The 21,674-nt window shown below is 48.3% G+C and overlaps 1 protein-coding gene across 2 annotated transcripts; it reads left to right on the forward strand.

Moving 5' to 3' along the window:
• Nucleotides 1–1,570: 1,570 nt before the first annotated feature.
• On the forward strand, nucleotides 1,571–20,272 carry CNNM1 (cyclin and CBS domain divalent metal cation transport mediator 1). 2 transcript variants are annotated; one of them, XM_083505779.1, is made up of 13 exons: nucleotides 1,571–3,821; nucleotides 7,127–7,270; nucleotides 8,119–8,259; nucleotides 8,683–8,852; nucleotides 9,679–9,778; nucleotides 11,280–11,327; nucleotides 12,600–12,662; nucleotides 15,442–15,608; nucleotides 16,787–16,955; nucleotides 17,275–17,391; nucleotides 17,484–17,600; nucleotides 17,891–17,999; nucleotides 19,621–20,272. In XM_083505779.1, exons 1-12 carry the CDS (start codon nucleotides 2,153–2,155, stop codon nucleotides 17,968–17,970), a joined length of 2,985 nt encoding a protein of 994 aa, XP_083361905.1. In that variant the 5' UTR covers nucleotides 1,571–2,152; the 3' UTR covers nucleotides 17,971–17,999; nucleotides 19,621–20,272. The 2 variants fall into 2 exon arrangements, with proteins under 2 accessions (XP_083361905.1, XP_083361906.1); XM_083505780.1 differs by lacking the exon at nucleotides 12,600–12,662 and having other exon boundaries at nucleotides 1,607–3,821.
• Nucleotides 20,273–21,674: the final 1,402 nt, after the last annotated feature.

The following is a 21,674-nucleotide window of genomic DNA, read 5'->3' on the forward strand; positions in this document are numbered from 1 at the left end:
CTCTGGTCTTGTCTGAACTTTTCACTCCCCATTGTGTCATGTGCACTAATTAGCTTGTTAAGTAGACATAGCTTTAGTTACAGATAGGTAGCTGTGTTGGTCTGCTATAGTCAAAACAAAATTTAAAAAATGAAGTGTGCATGCACACAAAAGCTCATACCAACAACAAACTTGTGAGTTCCTGTTGTTCAGTCCCTGCTCCTGCCAACCTAGCAGTTCCAAAGCACATCAAAGTGCAAGTAGATAAATAGGTACCGCTCAGGCGGGAAGGTAAACGGCATTTCCTTGCGCTGCTCTGGTTCGCCAGAAGCTGCTTAGTCATGCTGGCCACATGACCCAGAAGCTGTACGCCGGCTCCCTTGGCCAGTAAAGCGAGATGAGCGCCGCAACCCCAGAGTCGGCCACAACTGGACCTAATGGTCAGGGGTCCCTTTACCTCTACCTTAAGGTGCTACTGGAAGGAACTTTTTTATTTTGTTTAGACATAGCTTGTCATGTTTCCCTGCTCTGCCCTGCCAATGCTAAGTAGTGGCTACATAAAGATGCAGCCCTAAACAGGGCAGAATGTCATTCCCCTCCACTAATAATAATAAAATGGTCTAACAAGATGGTATTGCAATACATTGAGGTATTTCTTTGTTTTTGTATTTACAATTATGTAGTATATTATGAAAACTAAAGGGTTTTCCTCCTAGGAAAAATAATTAATTGTACCCTGATCTTAAGCATCTTAACTTGGAAGTATTCCTATTAATTTCAGTGAAACTTACTTCTAAACACTTACATTAAATCCTGGAGATTTAGAAAGACGGGGACAGATTTAGTCTAACCAGATTAGAGATTAAGCTGATTTCATAATACCAGCAAAGGATTGAGGCTATAGTGAATCATCTAAACTAACATGTTTTTCACAAATGTGAATTTTTGTTAGCAAGACAGAATAACTTCACAAAGGGCTTTGCCAGATATATATCTTTCCTAAGGGTGAGCTAGTAATACAATTTTCCCTTGGCACTTTACTGGCAGTAGCATTTCAAGCAATGCCCCCTTTTCCTTAGCTGCTAGGGGAAATGGCACACCTTCTACATGTAAAAAGGTGTCACTTTAGCACTATTTATCTATTTCCTTACTTCTGTATCCCACCCTTTCTTCCATCCCAAGATGGCAAAAATGAGCTCACTAGAGAAAATGAGCTCGCAGTTTCCAAAAAGAAAGGGACCATTAGAGAGAGACAGTGGCTGAAGGTGCCTGTAATGTCCTGGCATCCAAATGGCACAAGCAGATTGTGAGGTAGGACTTCGGATGTGCTTCACGTCTGAGCGTTTATAGCCTCTTTGTATTTGCCTTATTACCGGTAACAATTATTTGCCTTATTACCGGTAACAGAAAAGCACAGGAATAGAGTAAGTCACACCATTGGTCTACCTAGTTTGGTACAGTTAAAGCTATGGTTTTCCCAGTAGTGATGTATGGAAGTGAGAGCTGGACCATAAAGAAGGCTGATCGCCAAAGAATTGATGCTTTGGAATTATGGTGCTGGAGGAGACTCTTGAGAGTCCCATGGACTGCAAGAAGATCAGACACATCCATTCTTAAGGAAATTAGCCCTGAGTGCTCACTGGAAGGACAGATTGTGAAGCTGAGGCTCCAATACTTTGGCCACCTCATGAGAAGAGAAGACTCCCTGGAAAAGGCCCCGATGTTGGGAAAGATGGAGGGGAGAAGGGGACGACAGAGGACGAGATGGTTGGACAGTGTCCTCGAAGCTACCAGCATGAGTTTGACCAAACTGCAGGAGACAGTGGAAGACAGAAGTGCCTGGAGTGCTCTGGTCCATGGGGTCACGAAGAGCAGCAGCAACGGGAGCAGCAGAGAGCCACGGCACCCATACTTTTGCTGTACACCAAGACGCCTTCTTAGACGGTCGAATGAACTCCTTGGACAACACCCTCCCCTGCCCGCGACGTCACAAGGGACCAGGCCAACGGATGATGGACGGAATTTCGAACTCCGGCTCGAAGTCAACTATTTGCATCCGCCTGAATCCGGAGGGCGCCGAGCAATCTGCACGCCTCCCGCCTCGCCCGCGCACGCTCTCGGCCCCGGACAGCGCGGGGGGCCGTGGGCGGGCTAGCCGGGCACCGCTCGGCCAATGAGACACCCCGAGGGGCTGGCCGGCCCGCCCCACGCCCACGTGGCCCGCCAGCCGCTCCCACCCCCCGCGCCGCCGCTGCAGTATCACGTGCGGCCGGTGGCTGCCCTTCGGAGCCCTGCTCGGAGCCGCGCGCCCGGGATGCTGAGGATGGTGGGCCAGGCTTGGAGCCGCTTGGGGCCCGCGCTGGAGCGCCTCAGCGCCTGCTGCTGGGGCCGGAGCCGAGGCGCGGTGCTGCTGCTCTTCTTCTCGCTGTCGCCGCGGCCCCCTGGCGGAGCGGCGTGGCTGCTGGGGCTGCGGCCGGAGAGCACGGCGCCGGGTCGCGTGTGGCTCGAAGGGGGAGCGCTGCGGGCTGTGGAGGGCTCCCGCTTCTTGCTCCGCGTCTATTTCCAGCCGGCGGCCGAAGGCAACGCGAGCGACGGCTTCGGCAGCGGCGGCCCGCGGCAGGAGAGCGAGCGGCGGCTGGTCTTCGTGGAGCAGCCGACCAAGGCGGAGCGCTGCCCGGAGCGCAGCGCCTGGGCCTCGGATGTGGAGGTGCTGGGCCCTTTGCTCCCCGGAGGCTCGGCCGGCTCGGCTTTGGCCGAGGTGAGGGTCCGGGAGCCGCGCAAGGGCGAGTCCGGCGCCGGGCCCGAAGGGCGCCGCTTCTCGCTGTGCGCCTGGGACGGGCGCGCGTGGCAGCTGCACGGCGCGCGAGGCGGCTTCGTGCTGCAAGTGCAGGCGCCGGCCGCGGGCTTGTCGGCGGGCTTGGTGCCGCTGCCCGCCGAGGGGTGGCTGCGGGTGCTGGGCGCGCTGGTGCTGCTGGCTCTGTCGGCGCTCTTCAGCGGCCTCCGCTTGGCGGTGCTGTCGCTCGACCCGATGGAGCTGCGCGTGCTGCGCAACAGCGGCTCGGCGGCCGAGCGCGAGCAGGCGCGCAAGGTGGAGGCGGCGCGCGGCCGCGGCGGGAGCGGCACTTACCTCCTGTGCACGCTGCTGCTCGGCCAGGCCGGCGCCAACGCCGCGCTGGCGGGCTGGTTGTGCGCCTCGCTGCAGGCCGTGCACAGCCCCTTGCCCGAGGCGAGCCAAGGCGTGCCCTGGCTGCCGGTGCTCATCTGCACCGGGGTCGTTTTCCTGGGCGGGGAGGTGTTGCCCTACTCGGTGTGTTCCCGCCACGGGCTCGCCATCGCGGCGCACACGCTCTTCCTCACCCGCCTGCTCATGGCCGCCACCTTCCCGATCTGCTACCCGCTCAGCCGCCTTCTGGACTGGGCCTTGCGCCAGGAGCTGAGCATCTTCTCCACTCGGGAGCGCCTGCTGGAGACCCTGCGCGCCGCGGAGCCCCATGACCTGGTGAGTGAGGAGCTGGCCATGGTGCAAGGGGCCCTGGAGCTGCGCACCAAGATGGTGGAAGACATCCTGACGCCCCTCAGTGACTGCTTTATGTTGCACTCGGATGCCATTCTGGACTTTGCCACCATTTCCGAGATCCTGCGCTCAGGCTACACACGCATCCCGGTCTACGAAGGCGAGCGGCGCGACAACATTGTCGACTTGCTGTTCGTCAAGGACTTGGCCTTTGTGGATCCTGATGACTGCACCCCGCTGCAGACGGTCACCCGCTTCTACCGCCGCCCGCTGCACTGTGTCTTCCATGACACCCGCCTAGATGTGCTGCTCAAGGAGTTCAAGACGGGTGAGGGCCCGGGGCCCCAGCCGCTCGCCTCCCGCCAGCATCACATGCCTCTCTGCTCCCTGCGTGCCCTGCTTGCGAGGTACCCTGGGACTCCACATTGCCCCCTCCTGCACTGGCCTGCCCTCTTGTCTTAGCTTAGTCTTGTCCTGCCTAGGTAATGTGGCTGGACTCCTGGGAGAGGTGCAAGGGTGTGTGTGTGTGTGTTTCTGTGTTCTTGTCATGCATGGCTCATGCAATCCTAATATTCCCTAGATCTTAACTGAGTAAGCAATGCTCTCCTGGAGCTGCTTGAGAGGGAATGCATTGCTGTGTAGGCCTAAGGCCTCCCCCCCCCCAAAAAAAACCCCTGCACCCAGTGTGCATAAACTCATATGTACTGAATATTCTGCTCTTAGCTGAGTGATTCATGCATTTGCCATTTAGCCCTCCTTTCACAGCAGCCTGAACCTGGTCTGCCAGTTCTTTGCCTTCAGCAACTCTTGTAAGGAAGATGACTGTGCTATAATCTGCCTATTCCAGCTGAGTGTTAGGAATACAGCACGATATACTTGCTGTGGGCATATGAAGCTACCAAGTCAGACTATGGGTCCATCTAGGTTGATACTGGTAGCGGTTCCCCAGGATCTTTACTAATCCTATCTAGAAATATAAAGTTAACCCTGAGACCTTCTGCTTGAAAAGAATGTGCTCTACTACTGAGTTATGGGCCGGTTCTCAACAGAGAGCCTACTGAAAATAGCCCCTCCCATGTCATCTGTGCGCATGCCTTCAGTTGCAAGATAACTGCAAAGCAAATAACCCAGCCCTGGCTTCTCTTAGCACCAATTTAAAATATCACAGAGAACAGCACCTCTCATATCATATACAGATCCACACCAGGTGTTTAAGGCATATTTGGTGCACATTTCAAGGACATGACTTCCCTCAAAGAATCCTGGGAACTGTAGTTGGCTAAGGGTTCTGAAAATTGTATCTCTGAAGGGAAAGCTACAGTAGGAATCTGCAGCTTGCTAGATACCAGGTTGTTAGAGGAAAAACCGAACAGAAAAAGGTGCAAGAATCAGTAGGGAACAATACAGCCAGTAATCCAATGTGGTGCTCCAAATGCAGTTGGACTCCAGTTCCCATCAGCCCCAGCAAGGGCGGCCAGTAGTCAAGGATCATGGGAACTGTAGTCCAACAACATCTGGAGGACCACAGATTTCCCATCCCAAGTGTAAATTGTCCAACTAAATGAAAATGATGGGCCAAATATCACTGGACTTAACTGGGATTGTGGATGAGTAGGTGGCATCCTGTCAGTGCCCAAAACTATAACTTATCTTCCTGATAACTTTCCCAGACATAGAGCCCATATTCCCTTGCTTTTGCTTTGTAACATGGTTGGTTGTGCCTTGGGTGTGCAGTGCTGCTGTTAGGAAGAGAGAACAAAGGTTATAGTTTTACTATATAAACATCACATCAGACAACTTATTTTGTGTTCAATACCTCTCATCAGTTAGCATTGTGCACCTTAATTGTTAGGGATATGTGAGCACACTGAACCAGAGTAATACCATGTTTAATATTTGTCCAGTGGTGGTTCTACTTAGTCATCCCTGAGTGATGCTATGGGTCACTTGGCTGAGTTGCAGCTGGTTGTGCCAGACACAGGCAATCTAAAGCAGCTGCCCTTTTGAAAGGCAAGGATTTTTATGTTTTGTCTTGAATTTGGCTTATTTAATCTCCAGGTGTGGAGTACAGGCTCCCCTGATGCTGTTCAGCTTTGCTCTGGCCATATGGAAATCATTAATACCCATTGATGTTGTTCAGGGTCACCAGCATTCACAATTTTATTGTGAACCTTGTGATATCTGGTGCCAAAGCTGCAGCAGCTGAAATTGTGGGAATTTTGCCCTATATGGTTTTTTCGCTTTGTTTTTTAAATAGCATTTTTTTAGATGTTGCCTCTGCAGTACAGTTGAAGAAGTTCAGAAGCCTTGGAGCAAACAGCAATAACTGCTTCTCTCAAAAACTGATGAGGGGGTTAGTACATACATACACTGAAATGTACCCATTTGTGTGAGCAGATGGAAAGAACTCAAAGGAATCCTCGCACTTAAGTTAGTATTAAAACGCATAGGCACACAGTGGAAGCTGCACCTTTGAATGCTGTCCTGTTGGTGATCAGAAAGCATCAGGGTGGGTAGGAAAAGCTTAACAGACCCAGTCTTAACAGATAATGGGTCTGCACTGCTTAACAGCAAAGAGACCAAGGCTAAGCATTTATTAGATCTATGCATCTTGGCTCTCATTCACATCCACTTTGCTGAGAAATATTTGAAAGCAGCTTTCAGAACTGCCCACAGTATGAAAGCTGAGATACAGCCAACACTAAATATGACATCTCATGGCCTGTCTTCATTGTTCCTTTTGATGAAGCTGAGCACAATCTTGCTGAGTCATGTTCAGCTTCCTTTCCTCTCAGTAGTGCTACTTCCTAGCAAATTATTCCCCATTTAGATGCTTTGAAATGTTCTTAAAGCAGCATACATGGAAAAGAGCAGCTGCCAGCATTTTCTCAGAGTTAGGTGCAATGCTCTGGGGGAAGAGAATCATATAGAAAATGAGAGGTAAGTCTGGAACCTGTCGTGTTTCTTCCATGATCATTGAACTCTTAAGCCTACGTTCTTTGTTTCAGTGCTCAGGCCCTGTTAAAAATGGAATGTCAGGATTTGTTTTTAATCACAGTAAAATAAAAATCATATGATGAACTGTTTCACATGCCTTCTAAAGTAGGAAGCCTAGTCAGCTCCCAAAGCATCTTCCTGGGCACCCATAATGGTCCCTTGTTTGTTTATTGAAGAGTTCTTGAATTAATGGCCTTTTCTGTAATACTTTAATCTTGATTTCAGTGTAAAAATAGGATGGGGCATTGTGTTGGTTCATTGCTGAAGGGCACCTGATTGTATGTTTTGTATTGTCACAGAATCAGTGTTTCCTTGACATTACTCTTTTCCTTCACACCATTATGGACCTCTCACCTGTACCAACTATCATAACACCTTCCCGTTCAGGTCACAGCCCTTTCATTCCACAGCAAATAAGATGTATTCCCTAGACATACATTGCTTACCTGTCCTTGGCACGGATGGGATAAAATGGAGTGCTTTTGCTTTGCATACTCATTTCAGGAGAGGATTGCTACCCAACTGAGCAGTTGAGTCAACGGGCCCTCAAATATCCTAACTCCTTTTTGTTGGGTGCAGTGGGGCAGGTCACTCAAACTACTGCTCAGCCTGCTTGTGTTCATTCTCTCATTGCAGGTAAATCACACCTGGCAATTGTGCAGCGGGTGAATAATGAAGGGGAAGGAGACCCCTTCTATGAAGTGATGGGAATCGTCACGCTTGAGGACGTTATTGAAGAGATAATCAAATCTGAGATTCTGGATGAGACAGACCTCTACAGTGAGTATTTGGAAGCACAGAGGTGACTGCTCCTCCAACCCTCAAACAAGCATCTAGAAAGAAGCAAGTTCAGTCAGAACCAGTTTTAATTTTCTCACTGTGATTTTATGAATTACTGATCTCGCTGCTTGACAGAAAGTGGAGCTGCTGCTTCCCCCAAAGGTCTGAGGCAATGTTCCTGCATCAGAATTGTTTGGCTAAAGGATGGTCTACTAATGGCTTAAGTAATGAAACACTGGGAAAGAGCTGTAGGTGGTCAAAGAAGCCATGTATTCAGACTTTGTTTCAATGTCATGATTCAGCTCTGAGGCACAGAGGAATTAACAGATAGCTCCTGAGGTTGTACAGAATGTCTTCATCTCACCACACCTAGTTTCTGCACTTCTGTGCTTTCATGATGTGCATCTTGTCAGATATTATAAAATAACTGCTCTGTGTTGCACTTGAGAGAAGAAACATTGGAACGGAACATCTTATGTAGTGGGAACTCCTCAGTGTGCAGAGCAGGGCAAATGTGTGCCTGCATTTTACTGGTCATTGCCATATAAAAATATCAGGATGGCTCAAGAAATCCACAAATGTCACCAGTCTTTGGAACTCTTGAGTTTGCAGACAGGAGGTTCCAGTTTCAGAACTTCCCCCCACCCCATCATGTACTCAACGAATAAAAGATTTGAGGAAAGGGAAGAGGAGTTGCATACGCTTGAAATCTTCTAGCTGTCTATCTAGAGTCCCAGAAATCATCAGTTTTGTTTTGCTTCCAGGTTCAGGGGAAGAAGAGATGGAGACAGGGCACCATTTGTAGATTATCAGTGCCATAACTCTGTTTTTGCTATCCTGACTTTCAGCTGACAATCGGAAGAAGGAACGGGCCCCCCACCGGGGTCGGAAACCTCATGACTTCTCCATTTTCCGACTTTCGGATAGTGAGATGAAGGTGAAGATCTCCCCGCAGCTGCTACTGGCCACCCACCGCTTCATGGCCACAGGTACCCAGCCCTTCCAAAGCACCTTTAATGATGAGGGTCCAGTCCTTGCCTTGAGCCAGTGCTGTCAGCAGCCATGATCCCTGCATACCTCAAGGAGCTATACTCTTCAGCTTTCCCAGCTCAAGATTCGGCCTGCTTTATGGTACAGTGGAAATAATTTGAGCTCCCATTTTTTTAATCTGGAGAGAGAAGTTGATGGGTGCAGGGCACAAATTTTGCCATGGCTAGCAGCCTCCCTGATAAAACTAAGCCAAACCTGCACCACCTGATTCCATTCTCCGAACTGGAGAATTCCCTCTCTCTTCTTGAGTTTCCATGGCACCCTTAGTCACCATTTTGGGTTGTCGTTGGCAGATCATAGAAGGCGTAAAGCGCCATCTCACAAACCTCGAAATTCTTTCCTTTCCCATTTTCCCCTTGCAGAGGTCGAGCCCTTCAAGCCCCCGTATCTCTCGGAGAAGATCCTGCTGCGGCTGCTCAAACACCCAAACGTCATCCAAGAGATGAAGTTTGATCACAAGAACAGGCGAGCCCCTGAACATTACCTCTTCCAGCGCAATCGGCCAGTTGACTACTTCGTGCTCATCCTACAGGTTGGTCAAACATTCCTTGTGAATCCATAGTCCTGGAGGGTGAAGAGGCTGCTAAGTCTAGCACAGCTACACCCACCCTTGGATCTACAAGGCCTTGCTTCCTCAGCTGGATTTTAAAAGTGCTGCAGCCTAGATCAAGAAATAAGGTGTTTGATTCCAGTTCTTTTGCACTAAAATTGACGATGCTCTAAATTTGCTACCGGCGAACAACCCATAGGAAGTCCTCTTAAACATGGGCGTAGCAGGATTTATTGGGAGGGGGGCCAGAGCCGAGTTATCCGCAATGCAATTGGTCAGTTAAGTATTTTTATTTATTTACTTGATTGGGGGCAGCTCCCCCGCACCCCCTGGTGTGCCCATGGTCTTACACTGAGTTATCTAGATCAGTATTGCACTGGCTGACAGTGATTCTTCGGGGGTGTAAAGCAGGAGTCTGTCCCAGCCCTACCTGGAGATGCCATTGGGGGTTGAACCAGAGACCTTTTGTGTCCAAGGCTGGCTTTTATCCTTAACCCCCAACCCTGGAATAATTCTTCCTGTGTCCCTTCTGTTGATGCTTCAGACTCCTATCAGGCAGTCACTCCAAACCTATCATTATCCTGTGTTTTTTCCTACTGATTCTCCAACAGCCTTGGCTCATACCTTCTGCTATCTACTTTTATGAAGGAACACCCACACATATCTGAGTAAACAGCCTTTGTTTTGGTTCAAAGCAGTTTTGCTAAGATGCACTGGCTTGGTTTTTCTTCCTCTCTTTTTTAATGAATGAGCAAAGATTGTGAGGACAAGGGTTGAAGTGCCTTTCCATTGTTTTATGCTTCTTCAGGGGAAGGTGGAGGTGGAAGTGGGGAAGGAAGGCCTGCGTTTTGAGAATGGAGCCTTCACGTACTACGGAGTCCCAGCTATCATGGCTGTTGTCTGCTCAGGTAAAAATCCAGAGCCAGCCACAGAATGAGTTGAAGGAAGCCCCAAGGAAGGGGCTTTTGCTGATGGCAGTGTTTGGCTTTTCACAGAAATGCAGTAAGCAAATTGTAATAGGGCAAAAAGCGAACAAAGGAAGAGGGAATGCAAAGGTCTGAAAGTAGAGCAAAAGTAATGGAGAAGGCTTGGTAACTGTTCTAAACAGGCCTGGGGCCCAGCCATAATCCTCCCAGCCTGTCTATCTGGCCTGTTAGGATTCTTCCCCAGATAGCACCCTCCTTGAGGGTCCCTGCTTGGCTGCAGTACTTCCTTGAACTCTGATATTCCCTGAATTTGCTTCCCCAAATGGAGGTTAGAGAGAGGTGGAGGAATGTGTGCAGAAACTAGCCTACTGTACAAGGGAGAAATTTAGGTTCATTGCTCTGCCCACTGCTGAAAGGCAGTTCCCCCACCTCTGCCCAACTTGGCAGCCTTTCATTTCTGGCCCCTGCCCTGAGCTTTCTGGAGCTGCTAAGCCCACACTGTCGAAGGCTCTTCTCCAGAAGGCCTAAACGCTTTTTCCAAGTACAGTGTTTTGACTTCAGGTACTCATGAACTCAAATTCTGTGTTGACTTTTAATTCTGTGCTGCAGCCACCTGAGCATGTACAGTTTGAACAGCCTTGCCAGAGGGAAATGGTCAGTGGTTAAGTGGAAGTCACTGAGCTTCTGGACCACTGAGCTTCCTGTTCACATGGTTGGCAGCAATCTATATGGCTTCTCATGTAGATGTGGAAGAACAAGCCCCGCCCCCCCATAACATTTTTGGAACTTCAGTATGGGAAACATTAATGGAAAGTCGGAAGGAGCAGTGTCTGTGAGAGGGGTGCTCTCTTATTCTTGTAAGCTGGCAGACTTTGTGAGATACACTAAAAGCATCGATGTAGCAGGGACTGCCAATCTGCGGCCAGTCCAGGCAGGCTGCAGCTGGTATGACCACCCTGGCTTTCCATTGTTGGGATGCGTCCAAGGAAACGGGGGCAATTTGCAGGCCCCCAGCTGGCTCTAGCCCACCAGCTGGTAGCCGGGCGATCTCCGGTCCTTGGTACAGCATAAATCAGCGACCCACAGCTTCAGAACTCTTCAGAAGCTGGAGCACGCTCTAATCAGCAGAGTAATGAACTCTTCGCAACGGAAGGGCAGACAGAGGCATATGTAAAGCATATTTACAAGCAGTTTATTCAGCATAGATCAAGACAAAGAAAACATGTCTGCTCACCTTCATATCTAAGAGCAAGAGGCACTAAGCAAAAGCTATACACAAAAGTTCCCAGCAGGCTGTGCTGGAATGTAAACAGACATGTGACACACAACAATCCACATATCTGTTCCTCTTAGGTGAAACGGAACATTGATATCCTAACATCCATCTCCTTCAGAGAAAGGGTCTCTTGCCTATACTGTGTAGGGCTGGTACTACAAAGCTCTGACTTGAGACTCACCTTCCATCTGCCTCCTGTATTTTCAGATAACGACGTGCGCAAAATGAGCAGCTTGGCCGGGTCATCTTTCTTGTGTACGTATTTTCTTCCTGACCTACTCTTTTGCTGATGTGGATAATGTGGAGCGGGACTGCTCCAGCAGGACATCCCCTGAAACACCCAGTCTGGATAGAAGACTGGACTTTCTACCACACCTCCCTCTCACATCCCCTGCCCTTTGTCATCATCCCCCTTCCCATCCCAGAACAGGCAGTCCTCGTTTTCCCAAGCTGCACCCAGAGACTCTGCTGACCATTATTTTCAAGCCGCATCCAGCTCTTTATCCCACCTTCCTATCTCTTCATTCTCTTCCTCTGCCTCTACAGCCAATCAAGAGGCAACGAAGCGGAGGAGCCCTAAGCCTCTCCTGCCCACATCTCTCCTGTTCTGGGCTCAGAAAAAGCTGGAGCTGGTCCTGCACATACTTAATGTGTGTGGTAACTTGATCAAGTATGCATGCATTGTGTGTGCATAACAAATATCCCTGCTCACATGCAGAACACCCACCTTCTCCCTCAAGACAGTAATGCTCCATGCAAATAAGGAAAATCTGTAGGAATAATAGTTATGGCCCCTAACCTTGGGTCCATAATCTCTTTTGAATGGCCAGAAACAGTCCTCCTCCTGTCGGCATAACATAATATATAATTTAGTGCCGCCCAGTGGTGACTGGCGGAGTTGCATCATGGTTCTATAACAAATGCTCATGACATATTTATTAAAACCTCTTTTTTCCATTTGTCCCATGATTTCAAATCATGGGTCCAAGAGGGTTGTTGCTTCTTCTTTTTCTGGTCCCACCAGCTTTACCCAGAATTGGAACAAATGCCAATCTGCAGATTCAGCAAACAAACAAAACCCCTCTAGCACCTATGATTTGAAATCGCAGAGCAAACAGAAGTGTGACTGGGCCCTAATTATGATGTTAGGTGAGGCATTGTGTCTGTGAAATAATGTTGGTAGCATATGGAGTGAAATCTCTTTTCCGGGTCCTTGTTCTGGATATACTCCCCCTTCCCCCCGCCCACTCTGGAGAGGGTTCTCCATAATATAACCCTACAATACTACGGATACTTAGGCCCTGATCTAGATCTGGCAGTTTGCCTGCCAGACCTTCCTACCTGTTCACTTTATAAATAGCTGCAGGAAAGACAGCTCCGCTCTCTATCTGTGAGCAGCTTGCAACTTTCCAAGCTGTAATTTTGTTGTCTATCCAGCCTAGTTCTTTTCTGTTCCTTCTAAACCCTTTCCCTTGCTCCTTCCCCTGCCCCCTGGTTTTTGTCTCCTGATTCTGGCCCCCCATCTAGTGCCTGTGTCCGTGTCTCGTACCTTCGGCTTCAGCAGAGGGGAATCTCTGGCTGGCTCCCCAGGTAACTGTATACATAGCACCCAGCAAGAGTTCCCATGCTGCTGCCTGCTGATCCTTTTTCCAGCCCTGCACATTAGAGTATGGAAAAATACACACTACACTATCCTGCAACCTCATGATTCTGTGCTTAAATGCGAGCCCTTCCACTAATTCTACATATCGGCATATACTCTACATGCATGCAAAAATGAACAGTCTTCATAGTTTTGCATGTGCTGTGCTTCTCCACAACTGTTACCTATTTGCCTGTGCTGAGCGGTGATCTACATCAAAGGCTGCACATAAAACACCAGGGATAGCCACTTTCCCATAATTTATCATACACATAGAGGAGCTGCAAACAATAAATATTGCATATAAATCTGCATGTGTGCATATACAGAATATGTGCATACAAATCCATATACAAATGTGTGCATATGCAGAAATGTGTTGTATATGTTTCTAGAGATTCCAAGGAATACGCTCAATTGGCCAGTTCCAAAATTAGGGTCTAGGGACATACCTCCTTACTAGATGGGTTGTGGTCTCACTATTGCAACTGAGCTGTGCATGCTTTCTCGACAATAGGATTTCAAGCAATGTGCATGGTGCCCGAATTAAGAGGGACCTTCTTACATGGGGGAAATGAGCTAAGAAAGTGCCAGTCAAAGAAGAGGGGGAAAGCAAGGATTGCATGTGAAAATGGTAAACATGCACTTCCTGTGTTAATCTTACACAAACAGCAGTTAAAATATTAGGAAATTGGGGATTGCAGGGAGGTTTTATAGGAAAATTTTGTGGAAGCAATAAGGTTTTGTTTTTTTAAGTCACCGTTAGAGACATTTTTTTCATCTGATGATGTGGATTCTAGTCTCTGAAAGCTCTTGCCATAAATACTCATTAAGGGCCACAAATCTCTGCTTACTGCAGTAGGTATCCTACAAGGTGTTTGATGTGCTATGGCTTGCAAGAAAGGGAAGGGAAAGGAAAGGAAATCAAAGAGACAAGAAAGATTAGGATCAAGGGAATTAGAAAAGTGGAGAACTTGACATGAAATATTGCAAGACAGGGTGGGGTAACGCTGCAGAAAACACGAAGCTAAAAATATGAATCTTAGCTAGTGGAGAGAATGAAAGAATATAGTGTTAACCAGCTTTGTCAGTAATAAGAAAACAGGAAAGTGTGGTGTTGGCAGTGTTGTAGAGGAAAATGATAGTAACAGAGGACATTGAAGGAAAATCCAATGCTATAGGTGCTGTGTTAATAGGTTTTAGGCTGGTGCTCTTCATAGGCAGGAGAAACACAATCTTAAATAGGGAGTAGGCATTGCTTTTTTCCAGCCAGAGCTCAGCTCTGACACCTCTCAGGTGGGTTCCATTGCCATTCATAAACAAGGGAGAAGTTCATGGTGAGCTCTCCTCCCTGTACTGCACAGGGAAGTTTGAGGAATGAGTGGAAGAGGAGAGAGGATGCTTACTTTTCAACTTTCAGAAACCTCCCCCCTTAATACATTGTAATAAGTTGTTCAGTTTGGCAGCTGATCACCAATGCCTAAACCAGCCCCTTGAGCACCATAAAGCAGTATGGAGGGAAGGTTTCTGCATGGAGTAGGAAAAGGTCTCCCCTGGACAGTACTAGCAGACTCCTGTTCCAGGCTGACTGGAGCCCTGGTTAAAGTCACTTCTCTTAGCATGTGGGGATCACACACCTCAACATGTTGATGGGTGCATGCTAAAACAGGCAGAAGTTCCACTGATGTGCCCAAATTTCTACCAGGAGAAGAAATTAAGCAGATCAACAGCCCACTTCTTGTTCTCAGAACTGCTCAATGCTGCCCAAACTGCTGTAGACAAAGATGCCACTCAAACCTGCAAAGGGTTGTTTCTGTTTGTTTGTTATCTATAAAAGCCATTGACTCCGTAGGAAGCAACACTGCTACGTGCTCTCAGGCTCATTTGGAAAACCTGAGCCATTTCTGTTCCCTGTCAAGCAAGAGAGAGCCAGCAATTTCTCCAGTTTTTACTTCAATCTCTTCTTGCTCAATTCCCCATCAAGCCTGCTTATTTTTGAAGCAGGCAGAGCTACAGTGGTGACCTGAATCCACATCATGTGAATAATCCCTCAAATTTTCCTCTTGCTAATATCCTCTCTGCATAGTCTTGCAGCAAATCAGCTGGAGAAGCATGGCGTGGGCTTGCGTGCTGTTGGCTTTTTTGAAAGAGCAGATGTTGGTTTAAAGCAGGGGTGGGTGGGGGCAAAATCCTTCAGTAAGCAAGCTGCTCTCTCCAACCCTGCTGCCTGTTGTATTTGTTATCTGCAGTGCCCCATCCCTGCTCAGCATTCTTTCTCCTTGAGCAAGTCTGTGACATTAACCCCAGAAACTACCCTGGTCGGGCCAGCCCTATCGTTAGGCAAAATGAGGCAGTTACTTTGGGTAGCAGAATGGAGTGGAGAGCTGTTCCTCCTCAGTTGCCCAGCCATTCCCATCTGGATGCACTTCATGAAGCCTGCTGCTTCAGGGCCAATAGAGGACCCTGATCACATCACGGTTTGAAGATTCAGCTGTCAGCCTAGTTGACTGCTGTATGGAAACAGAGAGGGTACATTCTGTCCTCTGCCAGCAAAATGTTTTGGGCTGAGTACGCTGGATTTCATGGCTGGAGGTGATTGTGGCCAAATTTACATGCCAGACTTGAGGAGGGACTTGAGAAATGCTTCCCCAAGAGCCTGCACATTAGCCATTGCCTCTTCGCTGTGAGGGATAATAGTTTTGCTCACTGCTTCCTCTTTGTCTCTAGTGAACCAGTCGCCATCCCGCTGCAGCGGATTAAACCGCTCGGGCGAGTCCCCCATCCGAGAACGCAATGACTATGGAGGCAGCAGTACCCAGCTCTACAGCAGCAGCAACAATATCTACACGCCAGATTACTCCGTGCACATCCTCTGTGATGTGCAGTTTGTCAAGGTATCTGCTGGGCTGGGCTGGGCTGGGCTGGGCTGGGCTGGGCTGGGCTGGGCTGGGCTGGGCAACTGGAGCAAGTGCAGACTCCTTGCCGCTTCTTTGGGCATTTTGTGGTACAAGGCTATCCTGTATGTGAAAGCTGTTCATCAGTTGAACAGTCAAGTAGCATCTACAGCGTGCAGAGCAGAGAGCTGATGCCTGGTGAGATTTCAGCCTTGAGTTAGGTGGACGGAAATGAAAAGGCAGAGCAGTCATAATAATAATAATAATAATAATAATAATAATAATAATAATTTATTCCACCCATCTGGGCAGCTGCCAGCAAAATATTAAAATACAACAATTCATCAAATATTAAAAGGTTCCCTAAACAAGGCTGATAAGGGACGCGGGTGGCGCTGTGGGTTAAACCACAGAGCCTAGGACTTGCCGATCAGAAGGTCGGCAGTTCGAATCCCCGCAATGGAGTGAGCTCCCATTGCTTGGCCCCTGCTCCTGCCAACCTAGCAGTTCGAAAGCACGTCAAAGTGCAAGTAGATAAATAGGTATCGCTCTGGCGGGAAGGTGAACGGTGTTTCTGTGCGCTGCTCTGGTTCGCCAGAAGCGGCTTAGTCATGCTGGCCACATGACCCGGAAGCTGTACGCCGGCTCCCTCGGCCAATAAAGTGAGATGTGCGCCACAACCCCAGAGTCAGTCACGGCTGGACTGAATGGTCAGGGCTCCGTTTACCTTTAAACAAGGCTGATAAAGGTTTGATACAGAAACAAAGATGGAAGGAAGAGGGTTGACGAATAGCGCATCACACAGAACTTGCAAGGCTCTGGGCTTCCGTAGACCCGTTTGTTTTGAAGCAGGTTTGGGCATCCTTGTAATCCTTTGGTTGCTGAGGCACAGCTGTCTTTCCCTGAGGATGGATGCTGCCAGACCAGACCAAAGATCTGCCTAGTCCAACACCCTGTTTTCTACCAGGTGCCAATGTGAAAGCCATTAGCAGGGCATGAAGGTGGCACAGTTTTAAAGATAGCGAAGGCGGAGGAGATGTTGCAGTGAAATGGAAGAACTTCCAGTAGTTGAGTTGCAAAGGGATGTGGACGTGGGTTGTAGCAGAAGATGCAAGGTGGATTTTGGAGATGAACAAAAGCGAGTCATCTGAATATGGGTCCCTCTCTCCCATGCCCAGATCACACGGCAGCAGTACCAGAATGCGCTGGCTGCCAGCCACATGGATAGCTCACCCCAGACCCCTGACATGGAGGTTTTCAATGATGCCGATTCCACAAAGGCGCCCACCGTCAGAGGCACTCCACAGACCCCCAAGGACGACCCTGCCATCCTCCTGCACGAGAGAAGTAGGTACAACTTGAGGCATGTTCTGACTATGCAATGGTGTACAGTAATGAACACCGTGGTGAAGCACATTCGCTGCCGATTTTGACAAAAAGATTTTGCATGTGTAAATTGCATGTGCGCCCATCCTGGAGCAAAGGCTCAGTTTGAATTAAAACCAGGCCAAATGGGAGAAAACTAAATTAACTGATAACAGCCCACCTTTGACTTTATCCCTGGTCATCCTTCACACTGAATTGTTGCCACCTTGTATCCCACACTTGAAATGTACACATGTCCTGACACACTTGCTGTGGTGGTTTCTCCTTCTGAACCCTGCAGTTAGCCACTCAGACCTGCATCTTAAGAGCCCGACAGACTCCGTGTTCCTGCACATGGAGGGAATCCCTCACATCCAGGAGGAGGTGGCAGGCTGCCTAGAGACCGGCACGCAGCAGAGTAAGTATGTTGGGAGCACGGTGGCATTTAGGTGGGCCAGGAACTGGGAGAGAAGCGTGTTGTACCTTACCTTGGATATTGTTGCCTTACAGAAAACGAGGGCTGCCTTTTCAGGCTGGAACCTGAAACTTCAAGCAGAGAAATGGAGATGAGCATATCCCCAAGTGGCCCAGAGGAGCCCCTGGGCAAGAAGTTACTCCGGACCCTAAGTAAGTCACATCGAAGACCCTGGAGGGGGGGGGCAGTTGATGCAGCTGTGCAGTTATGACCACTTGAGTGTAGACCTGCTCACCACTGGGGAGGGATGGGGGGGGCACAGCTCCTAGGGAGGAAGCTACCCAGAGGCTGTAGATTCACCAGCCCCCAATCTGCTTGAAATTCCCTGAGCCTGTGAAGTCGCGCCCGATGTGTTAGGCCCGAAGGGTCTTGTACCCTCCCTTTAACATTGCCATTTAAAGCTGGGCGCGGGTCTGCAACAGTGTACTCCTTGACATTGCAGGTGGGAGGAGGAGAAAACCGTCAGCAGATAGCGAAAAGAGTGCAGATGATAATTCCAACTTCACACCTCTCATCACATGAGTGGCAACATGGCCTTGCCCCGCCCACAGGTGAGTGGCATGTGTTGCTGTGTTCTTGGCACTGCTGGTCTCTCATAAAGCTATGTACATCAGCTGTGAGCTAGGCACACGAGTCTCTGCACACACACACAAATACCATTCTGTTAACTTATTGGTATATGGGATTTTTCTGTTTCTTCAGTGGTCCTTCACCCCTTTGTTGTGCAATCCCAGTACTGAAGCTCTATTGTTTTGTTTTGTTTTGTTTTGTTTTGTTTTGTTTTGTTTTGTTTTGTTTTGTTTTGTTTTGTTTTGTTTTGTTTTGTTTTAAATAGCATGTCTCATTTAATGAATGTGTACCTTTGGTGGTGTTTTAAAGAAGTATGTTAATTGTGCAATTCTGTGCTGTGCAAAACCAGTGTTAGTGTTTATCCGGTTCCATGTATTCTTGAGAGGGAGAAATTGTCTTTCTGATAGTATCACATTAAGAATAAGTGGACCAACCACAAAATGTGTTTCCCCAACCCCTAAAGGGGAATTGTCTTGTTCATGGCTCCAGATATCTGAAAGAGGAGTTATTATATTTTAATGGTTATATTTTATATGAGCACCCATTATCACTGGTCAACCTTCTCCCTGCTGTGCTATATTGCTCAGGCAGCTGCCAGCTCCAAAACCAAGTCCTTTAAAGCCGGAGTTCCCAAAGTGTGGTCTGCGAGTTTCAATAAGGTAGTCCACAACATCTGTAGATTGTGGTTGAAGATGGGAGACGGCATATCTTTCACGTTAAATATTCCTATTGCTTTTGATTGCTTTTTCATTGCTGCTTTTACTGTTTATATTGTATTTTATTGTGTACATTCTGAAACCGTAAAAAAGAAGCAGTGAAAATGAAGTTTTAAATTGTACATCATCTAACATATCATATTAACTTGCTGCAACAAGTAGAAAAACCAGGTTTTTCAAGACCCTTAGCAATTTTGTAGTGGTCTGTGGGGTAAATAAGTTTGGGAACCTGTTTTGTTTTATGGGAGGCACTCAATTCTGGAGGTCTTGAAGACATTCCCTCCCCCTTCCCTTCCATATGAGCTGTCAGGTGTTTGAACAAGTGAATAATTTCCCCCTTTCCTCCATTTCTTTTCTGCCCCATCCCCAATTCACACATGAACATTCCACATCTTGAGGTGCTCTCATTAAAAGGTGATTTGGGGATGATTAGCCTTCACCCTTCTTTACCGCTTTAGAAATTTCCTTTCTCCAATCTCTCCTTTTTAGGCTCAGCTACCATCAGCATTCTGCAAGCTCATGGGTTCCTGTCAAGTCGTTCTTGGGTGGTGGTGATGGTTTTTAATGTACTTCCGATTCACCAGCTTTTATAGTTCTACAGACCTTTATATCATTCTCAAGAACCTGTAAACCGCCATGTTGTTTTTGGAGTGGCCACGTTTTACTTCAAAACCAACAGGCGCTTGAGAGGCATGTGCTTAGGGCACACTTGGCTCTGTGCGCAATGGCCCTGTGCTTTTTTCCAAACGCTGTGTGTAGGGGGTCTGGCCCTGAACTATCACATAACTGCAGGGGGCTGCACGACACACACTGGCAGGGGCAAAGAGGTTCCCTGCCTCTAGTTTACTGTGCTGAAAAGCTGCTGTTGTTTTTCCTCCTCTCTCAGGTCTGCAGCATGACAGCCGACTGTGACAAGATCCATGTGTGCGTGATGGCACCTGCTTCTCTGTCTCACATCAACTATCCCCTACCTCCAGGGCTTGTGGTTCAGATGGCAGCCCTTTGAGCTTGAGAGGTGGCGCCAAAACGCGGAGAAAGCTGAGCAAGGAAGGCCCAGCAAAAGAGGTGGAAACGAGAAGGCGACCGCTAAGTGGTGGTGCGTGTGGCTCCCTGTGGGTCGTCCTAGCAGGGCAACGTCCTCACCATCTCAAATCTTACTTTCATGGGGTAATGCCCAGAGGGAGGGGGTGCCACACGGTCAATCCCCCTTCCTGCTGGAAGTGCCCACCCTTCCTTATGCATGGTCCAGCACAGGGGGCCCCAGTGCATGTTTGTGCAGCCAACAGCATCGTACCATCTGCTCCCTCTTGTATTCATGTCTGTCTGGTCATTATCCCAGATCTGTTGTTCCAGACCCGTTGCTGTTTGTAACCAGCACCAGCTGGCTTTGGGCTGGCAGTCCGAAGGGCAGGTCAGCGCACTGCTCCCCTGTCACCTGTGCACACTGAGCAATCTTGTCCTCCAGGTTCAGACAAAAAAAAAGTTTTGACATCAAGCGTCTGTCAGGGAGAAATAAAATGTTCTTGTTTTACATTAAATCAATCCCTTTCACGTGTAGCTTTTGAGTATGTCTTTGAGAAAGGGGCAAATGTACATTAAAGGTTCTGGTGTGAGGGGGCACCAAAAGCCCTGGTCTTAACATTCCTAATGTTTAGTGGTCAAGCTAGAGACCTGAGTCTAGCAGGAGCCATTTTCAAGCAGGTTTTGTAAGTACAGTATTTTACTGGCGAAGAAGTGTGGCTGGCACCACACAGGTTTGGAACGATTTGCCTTTTTTCCCCTGTGTCCAGGCACCTGGGGTGACAATTCCCTTTTGTTTCTAAGTGAGAAGTGGCTTTTCATGCCAACTCCAGGTCTCGGGCAAAAGCATGGAAAACAGGCCTGCACTGCCTTTGCTGTAGCCGGGAAAGCATTGCTTCATTCTCTTAAATAACTGCCCTACTTCTCCTTGCTTATCCTAATCCCAAGGGACACCCTTTGTCTTCCTCTAAAGCTTGTACACTATCTGTTAAATTTCCACTCTGAAGAATACCAGAGTTTCCTTTGCTTTATCTCTAGGTCAATACATTAAAATGCTCAGTTCCATTAACTCCTTGCAAGGCAACACTTTGACTGCAACAGGGATTGGGAACCTCAATCCCAGGGGCCAGTTGTGTCTTTGGGACTCTCCCCAGGTCACACCCTGTCCTCAACCATATCTCTTACCAGCCCTGCTTTGTACCCTCCTTCAGTGCCTTTTGCCTAGCTGAAATGTGTTCCTCAACTCTGATAATACCTATTGCTTGCTTAGAGGGTGTGTGTATGTAAGTAGCCTATTGCAACAGTTAAAAGGGAGCAGCCTGCTTGCTGCAGGATTCACCTTGGCTACTTTGCTTGCTTTTACCTTCGGCTTTGCCCACCACTGACATGTGCCACCCATCCCCACCATTACCCAGAAGGGAATGCTGCTCTCAGGCAGGAAAAGGCTTTTCACCCCTAGAATGCAGGTAAATTCTCACCCTACATCATTTCATACTCAATTTGGTTAATGCCAACTTTTGCAATCAAGGTACCAAGATGTTCTGCTCTCCTCTAGTCTTCTCAAGCTGGAATATATCCTTTATTGTAGCTTATTATTTCGTAGGACAGTAGAATTGTAGAGTTGGAAGGGACCACAGGGGCCATCTAGTCCAACCCCCTGCAATACAAGAACCTTTTGTCCAAGGTGGGACTTGAACCCAGTTCTGGTATAGAGTGGGGCTAACTTGGCAGACAAGGAGAAAAGTGTGGCTTTGGTAGGAACATAGGGATGGTTGCAGCCATACAAAGATGGAAAAGCAAATCTGATCATTATGTTGTTCCCACTGAAAAAGAGCCACTGAAAGATTTTCCGATGTAGAAGGATCAAATTTAGGAACTTTTGGAACAATGGGCAAAGATAGTGTGCTCTTCTAGAGCAGC

Source organism: Podarcis liolepis (genome assembly GCF_965112155.1).
Source record: "Podarcis liolepis genome assembly, chromosome: 5".
Taxonomy (NCBI): domain Eukaryota; kingdom Metazoa; phylum Chordata; class Lepidosauria; order Squamata; family Lacertidae; genus Podarcis; species Podarcis liolepis.